Raw genomic sequence first — 24,167 nt, 5'->3', positions numbered from 1 at the left:
GTCTGGAAGCCTTGCTGGCCAGTTGACACTGCTTGCTGTTCTATCCTTAAGCCCTGGTCAGCAGGCTAAACTCCGTGAGCTTATCCATTTATTTATGCTGTTGTGTATATTTTGCTGTTGTTTCCAGGGAAAAGTTCTGTTTGAAATTCTCCAGCCTTGCCTTAGCTGAACTAAGGGGAGGCAGGATTGTTTTTCTCATACGCCTATGTGTTTCCCAAGTGTTGGAAGCTGCAGCTAACCAGACAAGAGCTAGGACTCAGTACAAGCAGCTCCTTCACGTGGTCACGGGAAGACATCAGACAAGCGGTCCCCGGGCAGGCATCTCATCGGGGTGAGAGCAAAGGCATCTTAAATGTCTGAGGCATGGGCTCAATCGGGTGGTGCCAGGCTGTGGGGCTTTGGTGCTTTTTGAGACCTACCCCTGCAGCTTTGGTGTGTCACCACCAAGTGGTGGCAGAGAGAGTAACAGCCGCGCAGGGCCAAGGGGGCTCCTGGTTCCCGGGTTCAGAGACTGGAATGCTTTTCTGAGCTGTGGTTCGGAATAAAAATAGAATGTGTTTATTAAACTTGTCTCTTCCATAACACAACACAGGCTGGGAAAGATGGCCATTCTGCAGACACAATAAAGACAAAGCATCACTTTTCTGTGGCTACCTGTGGAAGCCTAACCTCTGGCATGCCTCGTTCTGAGGCTGGGCCAGACAGGGCTGGAAGAAATCCTCCTCCCACCAAACTCGGAAAGAATCCCCCTTAGCTGTGCTAAGGATCCCTTCAGCATGAAAGCGCTCACTTCTGGCCTTGGCCCACCAGGGCCTGCAGAGCCATCTTCCTTGACTACCCCGAGCTGGTCTGGAAAAGGGGTTCCTTTTGAGCCAGCAAGGCTTCCCATCGCTGGCTCTTTTTCAGAGTTTGCCCCTCTGTTCCTGAGCTCCAAGTGCTCAGGTACCACCAGGTAGTCAGATGTCATGCCCCTGACACTGTCCTCAAGCACATGGTGCCAGCAAGCTGGCTCTCCAAAGACTATTTTCTTTTTCCTTTTCTTTTTTTTCCTTTTCTTCTTTCTTTTCTTTCTCTTTTTCTTCTTTCTTTCTTTCTTTCTTTCTTTCTTTCTTTCTTTCTTTCTTCCTTCCTTTCTTTTCTTTTCTTTTCCTTCCTTCCTCCCTTCCTCCCTCCCTCCCTCTCTCTCTCTCTCTTTCTTTCTTTCTTTTCTTTCTCTTTCGATTTTGTTTGTTTATTCATGAGAGACACAGAGAGAGGCAGAGACACAGGCAGAGGGAGAAGCAGGCTCCCTGTGGGGACCCTGATGAGGGACTCAATTTCAGGACCTTGGAATCACACCTTGACCCAAAGGCAGACACTCAACTGCTGAGCCACCCAGGTGCCCCTGAAGACTATTTTCAATACAGATTAAAGGAATCCAAAAGAAAATGGGGCAGAACATGAAGGCTTCATAGTGTTCATGATGGGTACTGGTTGGTTGGGCAAATTTAAAATCTCACAACATTATGGAATTGAGTCAAATCACTAAGTAATAAGCATATGCCTCAGTAGCCACATCTGTCCATGTCAACTGATGGATGAGGACAATGAGGAAGAATAACCTATGAGGCATTTACTGTAGACCACACCCTGTTCTAAGGGCCTATCCCATTTCATCCTCACAAATCTAACACTGGAGAAGGATTGCTCTTTCTCCCATATCTTGCATTAGGCCACTCTTCTCCCTAGGAGCTCTCTGGCCCCCTGGGGTCAAGTTAGCAAGGCTCGGTGGCCAACTGCGCAGCTGTGGGGCCAGACAATGACCCACGCCCTCGGTTTCCGGGTAAGGAAAAACAAACGGGTGTTCCAGGTCACACAGCTGGTAAGTCACAGAGGGGGTTCAGATCCAGAGTCGGGCTGCACAGCCGTCCCTGGGGCCACCTCCATCACAAGCACCCCCAAGGAAGTCATTCCTTCCTCCCCAGTCAGGCCGGGAAGCCTTTGCAGAAGGGCTGGAATTTAGAGATTGGTATTGAAAATGAATGGATTGTAACTCAAGCGTGCAAGACAGATGGGTGTGAGCAGTGAGGCAGCTATGGAAAATCCTCAGAGACTTGGTGAAGGTCCTTGTGAGTATCCGACTATAGTGACACAGGGGATGGGAGAGGGTCCGATGACCTGCCTGGAAAACATGTTTATAAAAATGAAAGACTATAATTTTTTTCTTGGACTGAATACTGTGTGCTGTGCTTTGCAAAGAGCCTTTACACATACAAAGCCCATTTTGGGCTTTGTAGTCACTTGCTACAGGAGAAGTGAGAGGAGTCACATTTTTTCGCTATGTGCACAACTACGCTGCGCCCTAATGCTCTGGGGAGCCAGGCACAGAAGAGAGTCCTTGGGAGAGGAGATTCAGCTGGGGTGGGGTGGGGGGCAGGCAACAGCTGCTTCCCCACCATGGTCAGCTTTAGATGATGTTGAAACAACTAAAGCCCGGTGTTTTTAAAGCCAGAACTTTGTGAGTCTTCTGCTCTTTAGGAGAGACTTCAAGGAGCAGATTGGAAACACCAAATCACCACGCTGAGATCCCAGGCGCAGGCAGAATACACCGGAAAGGACATGAACAGAGGGAATGTGGGGTGCCTCAGTTAGGAGGTATCAGGAGGGACTAGGGAGCCAGGGGATCCTGGGTGTCGGTGTGCATTGTGGACGTTGAAGCCCTAACCCCTAATACGACTGATTAAGGAAGTAATGACACTTAAACTAGGTTATGGGGGTGTGTGTGTCCTAATCCGATAGGGCTGGTGTCCTTATAAGGAGAGGAAGAGACACTGGAGGGCTCTCTCTCTGTCTCCATTTCCCTCTCCTCCTCCTCTTCCCCACTCCCCACAGCACACCTGGCAGAGGGGAGGCCATGTGAGGACAGAGCAAGGAGGCCTCCCCAGAAATCATCTCTGCCTTGATCCCGAACTTGCCAGCCTCCAGAACTGTGAGAAAACACATTTCTGCTGTCTCAGTCACCTGGTCCGTGGTATTTTGTTATGGCAGCCCCAGCAAATGGACACGGAGAGCTGTGGCCTCACTACTACCCCCAGACCCTGGCCAGCACTCGCTCATCTCTCGACACTCAGAGTTCCCTCTTCCATGAGGACTTTGTTGCCTACCCTTTCCACTTCCCTCCTGTATGCTCCCACTCTATATGAAGAGATGCTGTCTGGGAGCCCGTAATAAGTCCATCTGTCCCTACTAGACTCCAAGCCTCTTGAAAGAAGACACCATCTTATTCAACTTTATATTCCTAGTCTGGGCGAGTAGCAAGCATCTGATAACTTTACAGAATAAACAAAGAAACAAACGAGTCTAGGACATCATCTTAAAAATTGTGCATTAACATAAATGTTAAGACGAGATTTATTCACTCATTTATTCAACAGTCAAGAAGTGAATGGTTTGGGTGGGGAGAACAAGGAAGTAAAGCATGAAGAGAGATAAACTGAAAAAAGAAGAACATTTCTAGATGTTGAAGAAATGACAAGATGAAGGATTGGCAGCATAAGAGAATATAAATACCGCTCGTTTGTATGAACTATGCCGCACCATGTGGCATGATGATAATGTATAATTAGATGTGACGAGTTAGCAGCACAGAGTAGAAGCTAAGTGGGCTCCAGAGTGGGACAAATGGGGCTGAATCCTGCCTCTGGTACCAGTTAAGGGCTTTGGGCAAGTCATTTGACTTCTCTGGGCTCTATGGGCCTCCTCTTTTTTTTTTTTTTTTTTAACCTGTTTTACCAAAGTATAACACACACACAGCAAAGTACACAAGTCGTTTGAGGAAGAGCTCAGTGAATCCTTTAGTTGCCGTATTGTGTAAACAGAGATACTGAACCCACCTGTTCTGGCGGGCAGATGTGAAGGTCAGATGGTGTAATGCTTGTAGAGCCCTTGGCCAGGTGCTTGGCACACAAGCACCTGTTTCCTCTCCTTCAGTGACCTCTGCCTCATGTAACTATGGTTCCAAACTTGATTCATAGATGTTCGAATGCTGCGTCAGTTTTTATATACCTTGGTGCCATTCCTCAGACTCAAGAAAAAGAAACAGTGGGTCTCGCTCCCAGTTCATCTGTGACTCTAGCAACTCGCCCTTAGAGCTGAACATTAGGATCCCATTTCTGCCACCCTTCCTGCCATGCTGGTTTAATGGAGGGACTCTTCACCTACTTAAAATACCAACTAAGCTCAGAGTTATAAACAGAGCTAATAGAGGCAACAGAACAGATTTGGAAAAGTTTCTTTGGTCTGCACGTGAGAGAGAGAGAGAGAGAGAGAGAGAGAGAGAGAGAGAGAGAACGAACCTCTCAATCTCAGGATGTGTGACTTCTCAAACAAGCAGAGCAAGGGCTCCAGTGCTGGGCAACAGCAGATACTGGGTAATGTTTGTTAGGGACACAATCAGAAGATGGACAGTTGGGGACCTCAGTGTATTTCAGGCAGCATGCCTATAAACAAAGCTACCTCCATGTACCGAACAAGGCCAGACCGAATGGTCAACCTAAGGATAACTTGATGCATAGAAAGGAGTCCTCTCTGCTTCCAATGTCTTCCCTCCCAGGATTTCGGGTTCAGGGTGCCCGAAATTCTACCGTGGGGGATTCCTGTTTATGAATCTGTCATTCCCTTACTCTGCTCTCATCTGAGAAGCAGAGGGCTGGCTGGAACGGCACTTTCTGTTCCCCGGTACGTGAGCATGAATGAACTCGGGATTCCTGTGCTCTTGAGCAGGAGAGGGTGGACAGTGGAGACAGGCAATGACAGGACAGCAGTGGATGTGAGTAGGTGCAGGAGGGTGTGAGCTGGTGCAGTGGGCACTGGGAGAGAGCGCGGAACCTCCTCACCCCCACACCTTGGCCCCCATTCAGGCCTGGGACCCACGGGTACAGGACACCATCTGGCAAATAAAAGGCCGATGGAGCAACCAGGCCAGGTTTTCTGAGTAGCTTTCTACCATCTTCCTCACCCTGTCCTGTTCCTGCCTTGTCTCTTGCCTCTCCCATTCACACTCTGTAGGCAGACCAATTTCTGTCGTTTGACTTTAAAAACCAGCTCCCCAACCCCCCAACCTGAGAGGCGCTCATCCTTGCAAACATTCCTCTGCAAGCCCTCAGAAGATCCAGGTTCTCCTAAGTAGCGAGGGCAGATGTGGCCAGAGGGGAATTTACAGTCTGTGACCAATTAGCCAGATGGGCTAACCTTCCCACCTGGTTTTTCTCTTGTCGGCGTTTTGTGAGCTCTCTCACTTTCGTTTGCTCCCTGTTCATGGAAGGTCACTTCCCTTTGGCCTTGTGGGGGTTGACTGTCTGCGGGCCATTTGGGTTCACATATGCTCTTGGACTTCAGATGGCACTGGCGACCAGGATAAGCTCTCCCCGACGTGCATCTCGGCACAGGCAGCATGACCTTTGCTTCTAGATGCGTATCTCAATGTTGTTTCCACACTTCTGTGAGCTCTAGCTTTGCAGCTGGGGCAAATGTGGTTACATGATTAATTCCAAACATATGCCGCACAGAACACTGGGTCTTACCATACATATCTGCATATCATTTAGGAGGCAAACTGAGGAACTGATTTTGAGCTGTAAAAACCCATGATTTGAAAGGAGGAGGGGACGGCCTGTTTCTTCATTCTCATACTGTTTAATGTGATCACGCTACTTCTGGGCTCCAGAGGAGTGAGGCTACTTCTCTTTTAAAGGTCATCCTTTCAAGTTCTTTGTGGCTCTGAATGCCATGTAAACTCCTTCACTTTCAGCCTGGGGTTGCCTTAATCAACCAACTTTCCCGACACTTGGAGATGAAGAGGGCTGTAAGTGGTTATCTAGTTGGGATCTCAGTATCCAAGCACGGTATGAACATAAATCACAGGAGGTTAACATTTATCTTGCCTATTTTTTTTTATTTTTTATTACAAATCTCCAGGGTTGAAAACTCCATCGTTTCCAAAGCCAAAGAAATTGGACATGACACACACTGAAAAAGGCATTACCATGCATTACACATTTGCTTTCCTTTTCAGGCATGGGTTTACTTTCCCAAGAAGAGTGCCATTTACAAACACAAAACAAATTCACAAATGTCACTTTTTCTGACCTGCATTTACTTCCCATGCAACTGCTTCTTTTTTTAGCTGACATTTCCTCTCCATCTTTTTTTTTTTTTTTTTTGAGATTTATTTATTTTAAAGAAAGAGAGAGAACGCAAGTGAGCACTAGCAGGGGGAGTAGGAGAGGGAGAAGCAGACTCCCCGATGAGCAGGGAGCCCAGGACCCTGGGATCATGACCTGGACCAAAGGCAGATGCTTAACTGACTGAGCCACCCAGGCACCCCTCCTTTCCATCTCTTTATTCTGGGGTTGGTGAGGTGGTCAGTATGTGCTTTCTCTTAAGCCATCTCTGGCATCTTTGAAAATTCTATACAGCATCAGGCTCTTACTACTGCACAGAGATCCTTACATTTAAAACCTGTGTCAAATAAATAAATAAATAAAACCTGTGTCATCAACACCTCCCCCAGTGATGTGCAGTAGCACATCACCAACCAACCCCCAATTTCTTTTGTATACTTTTAGTTTCAGATCCGATTGTTTGTACTTTCTTCTAGCTCTTTTCATTTTGGCAAACTGATTCCCTGAATCACACAGAATGACAATAAACTGACAGTATCTAATACTCATCTTTGGTTGGAAGGGCTGAGTATAGTAATAGGTGGAAAGGAGTATGCCTTCTATGTCTAAGGAAACCCCATAGCACCTAGTGTGGAGCTGGCATTCAAAATAATTTGAGTGACGTTATAGTATCAGACGTTAGATCTTTGAATACCTAACTTACAGTTCCCTGGCTTCTATAAAAATTGCTCTGGAAGAAAAGCTTTAAAAATTAGGTGTCAAAAATAAAAATAAAAATAAAAATAAAAATAAAAATTAGGTGTCAACATTGGATCATATTGCACGCCTAGGATAGGCGATAAAATAATACCAAGATGAAAAATATACAAACTAAACTGGCTTCCTGTCCCTGGGTAGAATTTTCCTAGCTAATCTCACTATGTATGTCTGCTATAGCAGATGAACTTTAGAATTGTGATGTCAAGGAGCTCTCAAACTCCCTCGGGAATTCTGAATCAGGCTGTGTGAAATTTATAAACTAATTTTGGGGAAAATCTGTATCTCTAACACTTTAAGCCAGCCTATCTGGGAAAATGGCATATCCTTACATTTATTCAAATCTGCTGTCTGTAGCTATGATTTTTCATACCGTCACCCCAAGCAACCCGCATACCCTCCTGATAAAATAGCCTGCTTGCACTCTTGACCAGAGGTTAAGCCAAACACAGGCACTCGTGTTTCACAGCAGATATGAGACCCCAGCAGGGACCCAAAGAAACCTTTCCCACGACTCTCCTAATTGTTGTTAAGGAAGGAAGCCTTCCACAGAGTTAGAAGGACTTGAATGTGGTGCTGCCAGAGGCCGTGCTCTGCACCATGAGAAGAAAGCCAGTCTGTGGCAGGAAAGGGTGAAGCCAATGCAGAAATGATAAAGGAGGAATAGTACCCAGCCCCACCACTAGCCCCCATGGTGTCTCTGTGTGCATCAGAAACAAGTACTTCTTCCTCACATGTCCTAAAGCCACTGACCTAAATATATAAACCTGTGATAATGGTGACCTTGACTGGCAAGCCCGTGGGTTTGGAGTTGTGCAACTGAGCCCTGCAGCCCTAACACAAACGGTCCTGGGAGCTCCAAGAATCCCCCCTGTTCCCTAAGGCTTCGGATTCCAGCAGTTCCTTTGGTTGTGACCTCCCCCAGTTCCAGATATGGTGAGCGCCCCTCCTTTGCTTTTGTTTCAGCTGCTGTTGAGTCTTGAACCCAAGTAGTGTTTTAGTTTTCTTCAAGGTCCCCTACTTATTGTTGAGTTTTTGTAGTTATTGGTTTGTTTTTTTGTGGGTTTTTTTTTGTGGGGGCAGGGTTATTGTTGCAGTTGTTTTTTAAAAGTAGGCTCTCTACATGTGGAGCTCAATACAGGGCTTGAACCCATGACCGTGAGATTGAGACCTGAGCTAAGATCAAGAGTCAGACATCGAACTGACTGAGACACCAGGTGTCCCTTGGAGCTATTGTTAATATGCCCTTTCTCTGTTCTCTGTGACATTTTCTAACTGGGTTTGGGGATTTGTGAGAAACCACTTTTTGTATATTTATCTTATAATTGGCAAAGGACTTGGCTTTCTTTTTGGTTCTTAGGTGATTCTCTTGAATTTGCCAGGTAGATTATTGCAAATGTTTACAAACATGGTAAGTTTGATTCCACCTTATTATTTATTTGCATACTGTAGAGACTAGGTCTCTCAAGTTAATGATATGTATCAGCAGCATGAGGGGACATTCTTATTTTGTCTCTCATCTGATCTTATAGTATTTTCCATCAAGCAAAATGGTAGCATTTAGTCTGCAATAGTTATTATTGGGTATGATAATGAAGTAGTCTTTATTTTATTTTTTTTAAGATTTTATTTATTTATTCATGAGAGACACAGAAAGAGGCAGAGACACAGGCAGAGGGAGAACAGGCTCCCTGTGGGGAGCCTGATGCAGGACTTGATCCCTGGACCCTGGGATGATGACCTGAGCCCATGGCAGACACTCAACCGCTGAGCCACCCAGGCATCCTATGAAGTACTCTTTAATTCCTAGTTTGAAGAGCTGCTGTTTATTTTTATTTTTTTATTGATTTTCCCTAGTACATAATGTATACTGTTTTCCAACAATTCCTCAATGTTGAGCGATTTATACACGCTTTTTTCTCATTAACATGTATTATTTGGTTAGGTGTCTAATTGTCTTGCCCTATTTTTTATTTATTTATTTATTTATTTATTTATTTATTTATTTATTTAGATTTTATCTATTTATTCATGAGAGACACACAGAGAGAGGCAGAGACACAGGCCGAGGGAGAAGCAGGCTCCTTGTGGGGAGCCCGATGTGGGACTCAGGATCACGCTCTGGCCTGAAGGCAGGTGCTAAACCGGTGAGCCACCCAGGCGTCCCTGCCCTGTTTATTTTCATTTGGGAAGCCTGGTTTCTTATGGTGGCATTCTACCCATTCTTTGAATACTTTACATGCAAATCTTCATTCAGGTAAGTGTCCTGAAGACAGTCTCCTAGCTAGTGGCTTGTCTTTCCACTCTTTGAATGCATGGGTCTTTCACAGAGTGCACACTGTAAATTTAACGAAGTTCACACTATCATCTTTCTCATACTTTCTGTGTTGTAGATGAAAATTAATCACCAAACTAACCCATGTAGATTTTCTCCTAAGTTCCTCACTATAACTTAATAGTTTTGCACTTTATATCTAAGGCAATGAATACTTTTGAGTGAATTTATGCCTAAGGTGTAAAGTTTGTGTAAAAAATTCCTTGTGGCTGTCCATTTGTACCCTCATTTGCTGACAATGACTAAAGACTCAAAACTAAACAAACCATCTTTTCTGCATTGATGTGCCTTTATTCTTTTGACCCAGGTCAAGTTTTCTGTATCTGTGTAGGTCTGTTCACAGACTCTCTGTTCTGTTCCATTTATCTATGTGTCCAGTTGTTTTTAAAACATCACACGCTTAATTATAGTAGTTTTACAATAAATCTTCAAATGGGGAAGTGTGAGTTCACTGACTTGTTCTTCATCAGTATTGACTACACTACTCAATGTTTTAACACAAGTCTGTCGATATTTACAAAACAGCTTGCTGAGATTTTTATGGGATTGCACTGGATCTTCAAATCAGAAGCTATCAGAAGAACTGATATCTTGGGACGCTTCAGTGGCTCAAGCCACTGGGTGGCTCAGTGGTTGAGCATCTGCCTTTGGCTCAGGGCATGACCCTGGGATCTTGGGATCGTCTCTTGCATTGGGCTCCCCACAAGGAGCCTGCTTCTCCCTCTGCCTGTGTCTCTGCCTCTCTCTTTGTGTCTCTCATGAATAAATAAAATCTTAAAAAAAAAAGATATCTTAATAATACTGTACCTTTTGGTCATGAACAAGAAATATATCTCGAGTGAATTACTTTCCTTTCATTGTTTTCAAGTGTTTCTTAATTTTCAAATTTTTATTCAATCTTTTTAAACTTAAAGAGGAAAAAACCAAAAATAGTTCACCCATTTCTCCCAATCCTCACCTCCTGCAACCACCAATCTGTTCTCTGTATCGATGAGCTTGTGTTTTTTAAGAACCCACACAAGAGAGATCGTATGGTATTTGTCTTTCTCTGCCTTATTTCACTTGCATAATGCCTGCAAGTCCATCCATGTTGTCACAAATGGCAATTTTTCATTCTCTTTTTTATGGGTGAATACTATTCCATTTGTATGTGTGTGCATGGCACACCATCCCCCACATACTCTCTTTATATATCTTTATACATTTATCTATTGAGATGCTTAAATTTTTCCCACATTTTGGCTATTGTAAATAATGCTGCAATGAACACGAGGGTGCAAATATCCTTTTGAATTAGTGTTTTCATTTTATTCAGATAAATACCCAGAAATGAAACCACTGGATACTACAGTAGTTCATTTTTTACTTTTTGAGGAGCCTCCATGCTATTTTCAGTAGTGGCTGCACCAATTTACATTCCTACTGTTAGAATGCAAGGGTTCCCTTGCTCTACATCCTCGCCAACACTTTCTGTCTCTTGTCTTTTTTTTTTTAAGATTTTATTTATTCATGAGAGACAGAGAGACAGAGAGAGAGAGAGAGAGAGAGAGAGAGAGAGAGAGAGAGAGGCAGAGACACGGGCAGAGGGAGAAGCAGGCTCCATGCAGGGAGCCCAACATGGGACTTGATCCCGGGTCTCCAGGACCAGGCCCTGGGCTGAAGGGGGCACTAAACCGCTTGAGCCACCCGGGCTGCCCTGTCTCTTGTCTTTTTGAGAAAAGCCCATCTAAACAGGTGTGAGGAGGTATCTCATTGGGGTTTTGATCTGCATTTCCCTAATGCTGAGTGATGCTGAACATCTTCTCATGTACCTGTTGGCCAACTGGATGCCTTCAGGAAAATGTCTATTATCCAGGTCTTCTGCCCATTTTTAACTGAATTGTTTGGGTTTTTTCTTTTGCTATTGAGTTAAGCCTCTCATATAATTTGGATATTAGTCCCTTATCAGATACGTGGTTTGCAATTACTTTTCCCTATTCAGTAGGCTGCCTTTTCATTTTGTTGATGGTTTCCTCTGCTGTGTGCTCTTTTTCAAACTGACCACAGACACTGAGTTTCATTAAATGCCTTTTTAGTTTTGACATTCGGTATATATGTCCTCTTTGCTGGGTTTTGACACCAGTTACTCCAACTTCATACAGTGAAACAAGAAGTCTTCCTTCTTTTCTGAATTCTGCAACAGTTTATATAACATAGGAATTATTTTTCCTGTGTGAAGTTTAAAAGAATTTACCTATAAGACTGCCCATCACCAGAGCATTTTAGGAAAGAGAGGTGCTTTGGATTTTTTCTTTTTTGCCATGGGACTGGGCATATATTTCTCTAATTAGCCTTTTCAGAAGGATAGCTTTGATATTTACAAATAAGTCTACTCTGTGTGTTTTCACATGCACAGAATGGTCATCCTCCTCTAAAAGCTTTCAGTTAGAAGTTTCTGACTGACAATCATTATGTTACATCCTCTGTGTTGTTATATCTCATCTGAACTATTACAACAGTATCACCAGTCAAGAAGATTTGGTAAATGCTGGATGCCAACTGTGTCCACCCAAGTCTATGACACATCTGCACTCCCCTGTCAGGACCCTGTGTCCCTCTGGCCTACCAGTGATGCAGCAGGCAATGCTGCCTTCTGCGGTGCTCATGACATTTTTTTACATGCTTGATTTTACAGGCCTGCTTTTTAAGGAATTTATTCATACCCATCCAACTTAATCCTGAAAATTAAGTGGTAGGAGATTACTTAATAACTATAACAATAAAATGAAATATATTTAGGGATAACACACCTATAGTAAGGAGATACATGCTTATACATAATTTGTTAACTTTTAGCAAGCCATTAGAAGAAGGAGATGAGCTCATGCCAGATTTGGCCAGTTTATGAGCAGAGGTGGAAGGAAAAGGTCTAGAAGATTGGTTGGAAAGGCCAAGTTTTGCCATACTCTGAAGAGCAGAAGATGAGACTGCGGCTGTTCAGAGCCTTTCCTAATGGGCTCCCATGAGGCCAAAGAAGGAGGTTCAGCCTCATGGCAGAGATGAGGTTTACCGCCCTCCCTCCTAAACCCACCTTTTCAAGTAACCCCAAAGCAGCTGCTTTTGAATTGGGGAAGACAGTATGAGTCTAGCTGGAAGCCAGAAAATCAGCCAGACCTATGTACAGAAACGGAACTGGGATGTGGTTCCTGGCATATTGAACGGAAGTCCCATACGTTCTGAAAGAAACCATAATCCTGGGGAAGAGATGGGCGGGGGGAGATATACAAATAGCTTGTGTTTTAGAGCCACCTCAGAATCTATTGGGGAAGACTTTCCATCACTCAGACATCCTGGCCTTTGAGTTGGATGTAGTAACTGGATGGGGCTTGGGCTAGCTCCCTTGGGGAGAGGGTGTGTTCTCTGTGCGGATGTAAGACAGCCATGGATATGTGGGTGGCCAGGCTGCAGGGGTGATTGGCTGGATGAGTCTGCCAGAATTCACTTTTCCTTTTCTTTAGCACTTATAGAGTCCATTTCCCAGCTAAGTGGGCATGTAGGTGCATTCTCGCTAGTGGAAAGTGAGCACAAGTGAAGCGTCCCATCATCATCTCTGCAAACATCAACGGTGTGTTTTAATACCCTTCTTCTTTCTGAAGTGTAGCATGATGTGCCCATGCCCTGCCTGCGATCATGGGGATGAGAATCCATAAGCGTAGGGGAGAGACAAGACAGAGGGAGAGCCAGCCAAGAATGGCTCCAGGATGAGACAAGACCATTAGGAACCAAATTTAGATCAGTGATTGTCAGGGACTGGGTGTGTTTGGCAGGGAGGAGGAGGGACTGACCACTAAGTCATAGGAGGCAACTATTTGGGGTGGTGGGAATAGTGTTTTGACTGTGATGGTGGTGACACAACATATGTTTGCTAAAATTCATAGAACTAGTCACATAAAAAGTTGTATTTTACTATATGTAAATTAACCTTTTTTTTTTTTTTTAAAGAATTACCTCATGGAGAAGAGACCTTCCTTTCTAACCTAGACTGCTCACTTAGGGGCTGTTTTATGAAACAAATACAGTTCTGTGTTGCATAAGCCACTATATTGCACTGACATAGCTGTCAGAGTAGCTTATTCTTTATCTGATGTATTAAAACACATTGGCGGGACCTAAAAATGAATCTTGCCAATTAGGTTATGATCATGGTGACAGCCAGTCAGTAGGATGAAGAATGGACTTATTGAACAAATGGTGTTGGAACAACTAACCAGCCATCTGAAAAGAAAAAGTTGTGTCTCTACCTCAAACCAGGATAAACTCCTAATGGATCAAAAATTTAAATGCAACAAACAAAACCATGAAAGTTCTAGGGAAAAAAAAAAAATCCACAGAAGAATTCCTTTTTGTCCTTGAAGCAGAAGCAAACTTAACATGACTTAACAATTTGCATGTCATAGGGACACCTGGTGGCTCAGAGGTTGAGCATCTGCCTTTGGCTCAGGGCATGATCCTGAGGTCCTGGGATTGAGTACCTCATTGGGCTCCCCACAGGGAGCCTGCTTCTTCCTCTGCCTGTGTCTCTGCCTCTCTCTGTGTGTTTCTCCTGAATAAATAAATAAAATCTTTAAAAATTTTTTCATGTTTTTCTCATTTTTGTATCCCAAGGCTAGCATATTCATGGAATATTTCACACACACACACACACACACACACACACTCTGCTCCCATGTATCTCTACACTTTCTAGGCTTGCAGTTATTTTCCTCTTTCTCTTTTGCTTTTAACAAGCCTTGAAATTCTTTCTGTGCAGCCATGAGTTAACCCAGGACCTCACCCTGATGTCCTTCACCAGAAATACTCTTAACGACTGGACGTTCAACCATCAATCTATTCGCCACATGCTTTCTGAGAAATGAGTAACAGAGATTTCTAATGGTGCATAAAAAACAGACAAGATCCTTATGTACTCATGGGAGGTCCAATTTTTGTGGAGAGAGAGAAATAATCTGACCATACAAAAAAAAAAGTGGAATTGTAATTATGAAAACGCTATGAAATGAAGCTGTGGGAGAGCCTGAGACTCCATGGGTTCGAGATCAGAAAGGGCTTCCTGCAAAAAGTGATGTTTGAGCTGCAATCAATCGATAGCAAGGATGGGAGGGCTCTGGCCTAGCAGAGAGGGTAAACAGAGAGAAGAAACGAGGTATTCCTGCTTCTTCCTTCACATGCAGCCTTCTTTCCAACAGGAACTTGTTCCCCTCCCTCTAAACTTTCTGAGTTTTGCCTGGTGGCTACATAATGTGGGAAAGAGTATCTTTCCTCTGACCCACTCGTGATCCGCCCCCAGAACGTTCCTATGCCTTCGTGTCTAGGTAAGATCTCAGGCAAACCCTCTCTGTCCTCCACTGGCACAGTCCAGAACATTCTAGTTCCCTCCCTCCAAGGGAATGGCATTCCAGCGACCTTTCTCCTCAACAGAAAACCCATTTGGGACTTGTTAGTTGATGTGTTATTGTATTATCATATTAACAAACTCCAGGATAAGTGCAATGTGAGCCCCCCCCCCCCGCCAAAAAAAAATACCATTGGGAAATTTTAGGAGGCATAATCTTACTTTTCCTAAAGTAATATTTCTAGTTGCTGACTTGCAGGGAGCAGTTTATTCTTTAATGCTGACTTGAAAAAAAAAAAAAGGCGGGGGTGGGGGGCAAATTAGTGTGAGCCACTGGCAAAAATACAAACAAAAACCTCCCCAAGCTCCTCCAAGTCCAGAGCTAGTTGCAAAGCAGCCAGTCCTATCTCTGCAAGGACATTTTTTCTCACCCATTTGTGTTGCAAGGGAAAAATATCTTCCAGGAAGCAAACATTTTTAAGATTTCAGCTTTTAAAATGCCCAGTGCTTGTGATAAAGGGTATTTTCAAGCCTCTTCTTCACCGTAACCTGCCAGCCAACATGGGAAACCATTAGCTCAGGCTGCTACAATTAACTCAGGGCTGCTTCTTGAAAGGCTCACACAATTCCCAGCTACTTATCATGCAAACAACCTGAGGGACTCATTTTCCTTGCAATGCAGTAGGAGGGGTAAATTACTGAGATAAGTAGATTATTGGGAAAAAGTCACACTCAGAGGCCTTACGAGATGATTAAACCCTGGGAAATTCATCCCCCGAAATCCCTGGCCTCTGAGAGTACACATTCATTACTGGCTCTTGGATAATCTACAATGAAGAACCTTCTTTGGAAGCAGTAAATACTTCTATTCCGCTGAGTTTCCATCTAACTTTTCAAACAGTGAGTTCCTTAGTTTTATGGGTGAGATTCACCATAGACAAAGTGAATTAAAGGGGTGAAGTTACCAAACTTGTAAGATTTTTAAAACAGATTTATTACTTATTTTGGAGAGAGAGAGAAGGGCAGAAGGCAAGGGAAAGAGAAACCCAAGCAGACTCCGAGCTGAGTATGGAGTACAATGTGGGGGCTCAAGGCTCGATCTCATGACCCTGAGATCATGACCTGAGCCAAAACCAATAGTCAGACACTCAACCAACTGAGCCATCCAGGCGCCCCAGACTTGTAAGATATTTAAAAATTTCTAAGAGAGAAGCACAAACACTAAAGCCAATAAAATGATTAACTCTATGAAAATAATGGTCTTACTGACCTCATTGCATTAACTTTGAAAACTCCACATCTGTAGAAACCATTTCATATTCGATTAATGGCCACGGTCAAGGCCACTGTCACACAGTATCTTCTCTGTAATAAGTACTTCCTTATAGCGTGCAATAATCAATAGTCAAATCAGCAATTATTGGTGAAGTTGATGACTAGTTTGAAGTAAGTTAAATATAACCACGAGCTGGAGACAGAAAATGAACCGTTGTTTTCTGGCAAGAGGAAAAAATCAACAAACCAATAAACCAACTGGGAACTCTGATAACCAAACTCTGAATAAGACAACTTAGTGGTGGAGGCTGTTAGTATCAAGGCTGACTTTCTGCTGCAGCAGCTGAATTGTGAGCAGCTGGTATAAACAAGCATGACATTTCCCCAAGAAGCGGGGTGGCACCCAAAACCAGGTGTGCCCTGTCCCCCCCTTGTTCCAGGCGACACTCAAGGAACTGTCAACTCCCTGTCGAGCTTAGAGGAAAATACTTCTTTTTTTCCTGCTTCTTTTCAAGATTTTATTTACTTGACAGAGAGAGAGAGGGTGACAGAGCACAAGCAGAGGGAGCGGCAGAGTGAGGAGCCTGATGTGGGGCTCGATCCCAGGACCCCAGGATCATGACCTGAGCCTAAGGCAGATGCTTCACCAACTGAGCCACCCAGGTGCCCCTCCAGCTTCTTTTCTTAAGGATGAATATTCGCTGACTCCCAGGAGTTGAGGTTTCTTACAACTGGTCTGACAAAGCAAAGCAACAGGGCAAGTGTGACCTGAGCCAGGGTGGGCAGGCCAGGACCCTGAGGACCAAGGAGGCTGAAGGGGCTGCTGGAGGAAGAGAAGTGGATGACACTTCTTAAACTTTTAAGACACTTTTTAAAGGGAAGATTTGCTTTGTGGGGCACAATACAACCTGCTCCTCTGTCTCCTTATGAAACCTTCAGTAAACTGCAATTTATCAAACTTCTCGAAGTTTTTGTCCATGTGCAATGGGTATGTGCTTGTCTAGGGAGGCAAATGTGATATGATGTGCTGGGATTAACCTTGTGGGGATAGGGCTGGGGTACAGGAGGGGGGTCCATGGGGATCTGTTCTCATTCAATTTATTTATTTATTCTTTTAAATGAGAAAGTCTTTTTTTAAATTTTTATTTATTTATGATAGTCACACACAGAGAGAGAGAGAGAGAGAGAGAGAGAGAGAGAGAGAGAGGCAGAGACACAGGCAGAGGGAGAAGCAGGCTCCATGCACCGGGAGCCCGACGTGGGATTCGATCCCGGGTCTCCAGGATCGCGCCCTGGGCCAAAGGCAGGCGCTAAACTGCTGCGCCACCCAGGGATCCCTCATTCAATTTATAATAGGCTACCCCCAGTCTTCCAGATGAAATACCTTTTTTAAAAAAAGATTTTATTTATTTGACATGAGAGAGAGTGTGCGAGGGCACGTGCAGTGGGGGTACAGGAAGGAACAGACGCAGAAGGGGAACAGACTCCCCACTGAGCAGGGAGCACAATCCAGAACCCCAAGATCATGACCTGAGCCGAAGGCAAATGCTTCACCAGGTGCCCCTCAGATGAAGTACCTGAAGCTTACAGAAGTTACATAGCTTGCCCCAAATCTCAATGCTTAAGCGAGGATTCATACCTATAGTCAGATTTTAGAACCCAGAGTCTAAATACTACATGAGACTTATCCTGGAAGACGGCAGAGAAAATAACTCCAGCTGATATCACAAACTGCTATACTTCATTTATCAGAGTATGGGTTTCCGGATGTAACATAAGTGATATTTTGAAAGAGGAGGAGTCAGCAGGGTTAGTATGGGAAATCCATCACCCGAGCTAGTCAACAGCTGCCTGAAACATTTATCTGCAATAGTGTGACACGATCTTTCACACAGAACTGAAATTCAAATCAGAATGAAGGGCAAGGAAATAGTATGGGAGAGAGAAAGGAAAAAAAAATTCATTAAAAAATAACTGGTGGATATATGAATGGAGTGCTGCCTTTAGGAAGCACAACGTGTGATACTGACAGTGAGACAGTAATCACATATATGGTGAAAGAGGAAAAAGCACTTTTAATAACCATGTAAAGACACAAAGATATCTTGGCATTGCTTAACATAGGTAGATGGAATGAAAATAGAGTACAGCTACTAAGAATGAGGACAGCTCGAATCCCAGCTCAACCACTTACTAGCTGTGTTGCCTTGGACAAATCACTTAACCTCTCCATTCTTCTGTTTCTTCATCTGTAAAGTGTAGACATTAAATGTTCCTATGTCATTACATTGTTGTGAGGATTTGATGACTTAATATATTAACATATTTGGAACAGTGCCTGGAACATGATAAGCATCTTATAAGCTTTAGCTGATACTATTATATTCTTTTATTTTTTTATTTTTTTTTATTTTTTTAAATTTATTTATTTATGATAGTCACAGAGAGAGAGAGAGAGAGAGAGAGAGAGAGAGAGAGAGAGAGAGGCAGAGACACAGGCAGAGGGAGAAGCAGGCTCCATGCACCGGGAGCCTGACGTGGGATTCGATCCCGGGTCTCCAGGATCGCGCCCTGAGCCAAAGGCAGGCGCCAAACCGCTGCGCCACTCAGGGATCCCTCTTTTATTTTTTAAAAAGATTTTTAAATTTATTTATTTATGACAGACACAGAGAGAGAGGCAGAGACACAGGCAGAGGGAGAAGCAGGCTCCCTGTGGGGAGCCAATGCGGAACTCGATCCCAGGACCCCGGGTTCACGACCTGAGTTGAAGGCAGATGCTCAATCACTGAGCCACCAAGGTGCCCCTATCATTATATTCTTAATACAAAATGGGGGGGGGGTACCTAAACCAGTATGGGAACATTTTAGGGGTATTCACAAGAGGCAGTAAATGCAGAGGTAGCCTGAAGGATAGATAAGTAGGTCTGGTGGGATATATTAAGCTGTTGGTTCACAGAGGAAGACAGCTGGACTGTTGTGTTAGGAGAGTGAGGAAGAGCACTGAAGGATGTTCCGAGGTTAGAGCACAGGTCCGTATGGAGACAGTGGAGTGACAGGAGGCTGGGGCAGGGAGAGGAACTTTTAGAGGCGACACTGCTCCAGCTGTAGCCGTGCAGAAGGAGAGGTGATGAGACCACAGTGTTGCAGAGACCATCATGCAGACTCCCTCGCCTCTTACTGTGATGGCAGGAAAATGGGAGACAAGAGATAACCATGAATGGAGAGTCAGAAACCTCAAGGAACATGGGTGGGGGACTGGAAAGTTTTTAGCTGTTGAGATCACATCTACTGTAGCTGGCTTAGGCAGCTTAGGTGGGGGGGGGGGGGATATTGGAGCTTATAGAACCTTCCGGACCAGCAGAAAACCAGATCTGGAGGATACACGATGGCCAGAACCAGAAGAGCCAACCACACAGGACAAGGGTTCCACACCACTCGTGGGACAAGAGGTGTTAGATGCTAGAATCTTCGTGGAGCTCCTTGCAAAGACCAAACACACTCCTCCTCTGTGTCTATCAGGAGATCTGATCTCCCTGGGTGTCACTAACACCTCCTACTGGTCTCTCCCATCTCTGTGTCTTCTAAGGTAGAAACTGGGCCACATGTGAAGCCTCGTCATGAGGAGCTTTTAACTTTCTGACCTGTGTAATTCAGGGAGGAGATATGTAGGAGAGGGCTGACGTGACAGGTGAGGAAGCCGACCCCAGCTCCGAAACAGCAGTGGCAGTGAAGAGGATGGAAAGGAGATGCTGGCACCGCATGGCTTGGACTTCCCTGTGGGGAGGGGGGCTGACAGCAGAACAGAGTGCTGGGGCGGGATGGGGGGAAGAGGGAGAGGGAGCTGGATTTCTATGGTTCTGAGATATTAACATCAGGAGAGAACAAAGACCCTTGATTGAACAAGGTACGATAGGAGGAAATCTTTTTTTTTTTTTTTTAAGATTTTATTTAATTATTCATGATAGTCACAGAGAGAGAGACAGAGAGGCAGAGTCACAGGCAGAGGGAGAAGCAGGCTCCATGCACCGGTAGCCCGACGTGGGATTCGATCCCGGGTCTCCAGGATCGCGCCCTGGGCCAAAGGCAGGTGCCAAACCGCTGCGCCACCCAGAGATCCCCGATCGGAGGAAATCTATGCTTTAATTAATAAGCTGGTGCTAGAAGCAGTGTTCTAGGAAAAGGGCATTACCTCACAGTGTCACAGTGACATGTTATGAGCATCTCTAAAATTCTGGCCCCAGTCCAGATGAATTTCCTTTTGTCTCTGGACTCACCTGAGTTACTTCCTCACCTTCATCCCCATTTATCCAAATGCTCTTTCAGTGAGCCATTCTTCAATGGGCCTGTTTTTTAAATTTCCCTTGCACCACACATACACTGGCAGGAAGTAATCTCTCCCTTTACTGGGAATTCCTGTAACATGTTACCTATATTCGTCTTGCATCACTGATCTCATTTTGCCTCATGTTTGAGAGTTACTTAGGGATGGGTCATCTCTCCTTCTTGAGGCAGAGTGAGTAATCGGACAGATTTCTGAGTTCTCAGCTCCTAGTACAATCCCTTCCACTTGAAAATTCTTTGGTGAGTGAAGAACAAATACATCACGTCCATCATACGCTCTTCATTGTACCATGTGATGATTTCCGATTTCTGCGAGGAAAAAGATTGCCAGATACCTCACCAATCTGTTCTGAGGTTCAAGCTAACCAAAATGCTTAATCTCTAAAAACGCCCATACTTTGGGGCCTTGCCCTACCTATTCTATGGGCTTCCCAATGGATTATAGGATTACGAATACATCTTTTACATCTTTCATATTCCCTGTCATGCCTATTGTGGTATATACTCAAGGAATACTTGTTGACTCATTTAAGTTTTAGACATTACGTGGGGCATGTGGATGGGCCCTGGAGTTTGTCTGACTAAGGAAGTCTACAAAGATTGCTTTGTATATATCTGGGCAGATGAATAGCAGTTCATTCACAGTAAGGGCATTAGGTTAGCTTCACTCTGGAAAAAGCATGGTTTAAGGGAAGACAAAGAGGATAAGAGGCATTAAGGACGTGTAGCCTTGCAACAATGAGGAGATCTAGCAAGGCACCATCAGTGAAGAGAGACCCCCACTAATTTCTTGAAGACAGAAGACAAAAGGGGTAGGGCTGATGGCCAAATGTGAAGAGGGAGCTGTGGCATAGACATGGGGAAGAGCTGTAACTGATGAGGGCACCAACCTGCCAAACACCAACCTTGAGAGGCTCCAGAATGACAAGAGAATAAGCAAGACAATGAGAAACTGAACAAAAATCAGGACTCACTGAAGATCTTTCTGTGGACCCTCCCCCACCTACCAAGTAACAAAACCACCAGGCAGCCCAGTGTTTATACCACATGAAAAGCTGGAGTATTTTCTCTAAAGACATTCAGCAAACTATTTCTGGGGTACCAGAGCTGCTACTGTGGGTGCTGCTGTCCTAGTATGCTATGGCATATGGAAGGTGGGGGTGAAGCCCATCATTCAACCAGATCCATCCATTTATATAAGGCCTCCCCATCAGCCTTTCCACTTCCAGATTCATATGTATGAGCTCATCCCCAAGATTCATCAAGTATATAAGCAAAGTCCATAGCATGACATAGAAAGCAGACAAACAAATAAAGGAACTGACCCTAGACGATACAGAAACAATTCTGATAAGATGAGAATTAAAAAAAAATCCAGAGCATGACCCCCCCCCGCCAAAAAAAATCTAGTTAGTATTCTGGAAGAGATTTGAAAAAAATATTGTACCCATAAAAACAAGGACAAAATCCAATAAAAAAAGGAACAATCAAGAATAAGAAAGAGTTTTAGAAATTAAAAGACCCACAATCAGACAAATTGCTTTGACATTTCAAAAACGGCAACAATAAGAGACCCTAAAATCTTCTAGAGTGACAAAAAAATGGGACAATGAAAAGATAAATAAGAACAGGTTGCAAACAAAGGAACTAGAATCATATTTGTGTGAACTTCTCAGTAGCAGCACTGAATATTACTAGAAAGTAAAGCAAGTTCTGAAGGAAAAGAATTTGCAATTTAGAATTCTACACCCTGTCAAACTACCAACTAAGCATGAATATGGAATAAAGAATCTTCACACACGAGAATTCATTAGGCATACCTCTCTTGCCCCCTTTTGCAGAAAATTGAGGATACTGTTCAACAAAATGAAGGTTAAAATTTTTCAGGAAAAGGAAGACATGAGAACAGAGAAATGGTATAAACACACAGGTTAACAACAAATAGAAACACCAGGATAATAGACAACAAACAAACCAAAATAAATACATAAGAACCTTGAGAGATTATCTAATTTTTCCATGTGAAAATCAGTATTGTTAGGCATTCTAAAGAGATGTTCATATATTGGGGAAAAAAACAACAAGTGCATTGAAAACTGAACAAAAGAAAAAAGGAAATTATCAACATCTGGAAAATCAAAAAATTATATAAGATGGAAAATACAACAGTGACATACCACTTGATTCAGCAATAAGCAATTGAATCATAATACTAACCGGATTAGAAAGGGAAGTCTGAGGACTAGAGGATTTAGGTTTCCTGGAAAAAAAAAAAAAGGAGATTTAGCTAAAAAAAACTTCAAGACAAAAATAAAGACAAAAAAATGTCAGGAAAAAAAGAGAGGCAACCGGAAACTCCAGGATATGTAAATGGCAGTATAAACTCTCTTTTGGTATATGGGCAAAGCAATTTAGAACAAGCAAATTTTATTTTATTTTATTTTTTTTTTTTTTAGAACAAGCAAATTTTAGAACAGAAAACTGGGGGCTTCCACAAGAATGGAATGGTTTCAAAATAACAGAATGAGTTGGACGGTGGAAGATATCAAGTTTAGGGTGAAAAAGAACATGTTTCGGGATCCCTGGGTGGCGCAGTGGTTTAGCGCCTGCCTTTGGTCCAGGGCGCGATCCTGGAGACCCGGGATTGAATCCCACGTCAGGCTCCCGGTGCATGGAGCCTGCTTCTCCCTCTGCCTATGTCTTTGCCTCTCTCTCTCTCTGTGTGTGTGTGACTATCATAAATAAATAAAAATTAAAAAAAAAGATTTTGAAAAAGAACATGTTTCTTTTCCCAATAAGAAAAAGGGCAAACAAAACAAAACAGCCAAGAAACAAAAATCGTAGTTTTTTTTTGCAAACAAAGATGTGGCATGGTTTTACTTACTTACTTATTATTTATTTAAAAAATATATTAGTTTATTTGAGAGAGAGAGAAAGAGAGTGAATGAGCATGCTCAAGAGCAGGGAGCCCGATGTAGGGCTCAACCCCAGGACCCCAGGATCATGACCTGAGCCAAAGGCAGATGTTTAACTGACTGAGCCATGAGCCACCCAGGTGCCCTGTGGCATGGTTTTAAAGCAGTGATGGAATGCAAGAAAAGAAAATAGATTTCATCAGGGATTATGATTTAGGATTATAGAGAAGGAAATATAATCAACCACAGTGCACGTCTTGTTTTTGCAGTGTGAAATATTCATATTGATATAATAACATGAAAGCTATTTATTGGCTTCTAACATTGGAATCAACCTAAAATCACAGTATAGAAATCTTAATTGTGGTCAAAAGGGAATGGAAGCATTATCAACAGCTGATAGAAATGAAGGGTAGAGAGATGAGAAATGAAGTGCCAGAGAGGTGAGGCAAACATCCTGTGATCAAGGTAACAGGAAATAGAGATTTAAGTATATTGCTTACAGTTACAGTAGTAATATACAGAGGAATAAAAGCAGGGATGTTGGAAAAAGAAGAGAGGTGAACGTGTAGAGTTTGAGTAAAACTCTATATATCAGATCAGGAAATCAATAAGTAATGTCCAAACTTGAGAAATTAAAAGTGCTTGTGCATAAAAATATCATTCCAGAATAGGCAATCACCAGAAGGAGGAAGAGTGAAAGAGGACTCAAGAGTGATTGATTCTGGGTTGGGACAGGGGATGAGGAGGGCCAGGGCAGGGGACCAGTTGATTTTTTTTTTTTTAAACTGTGTCCCTGCATTATTTAATTCTTTTAAAAGTAAATATTTACTTTGGAACCTGCACATTTTGGCTCATGGCCGCTAAGAAATTAACCTCTGACACGTACTATTGGGATATACTTATTTCTCCTAGCATTGTTCCTGTCTTGGGTTGTCCAGACCTAGGCCAGCAGTACGCAAGTCCCAGGGGGAGCAGTACCCAGATGGCATCCCACAGGGCATGATGTAAAG

At 43.5% G+C, this 24,167-nt stretch overlaps 1 protein-coding gene across 2 annotated transcripts in view; it reads right to left on the bottom strand.

Annotated features, from left to right (window-relative positions):
* The window catches only part of STX8 (syntaxin 8), a 252,314-nt gene that overhangs the window by 32,602 nt on the left and 195,545 nt on the right, over positions 1-24,167 (bottom strand). The window contains exon 9 of one of the 2 annotated variants that reach the window (XM_055305919.1): positions 22,457-22,499. The exons of the other annotated variant lie outside the window; for it this stretch is intronic. Coding sequence (XP_055161894.1) covers positions 22,457-22,499 — 43 coding nt within the window. The remainder of the gene's footprint in view (positions 1-22,456; positions 22,500-24,167) is intronic. 2 annotated transcript variants of the gene reach the window in all.

The sequence above is a fragment of the Nyctereutes procyonoides genome, unplaced genomic scaffold, assembly GCF_905146905.1.
Source record: "Nyctereutes procyonoides isolate TBG_1078 unplaced genomic scaffold, NYPRO_anot_genome, whole genome shotgun sequence".
In the NCBI taxonomy this organism is placed as follows: Eukaryota; Metazoa; Chordata; class Mammalia; order Carnivora; family Canidae; genus Nyctereutes; species Nyctereutes procyonoides.
The sequence above is the reverse complement of the archived record's forward strand: the minus strand, read 5'-3'. Positions and strand labels throughout refer to the sequence as shown.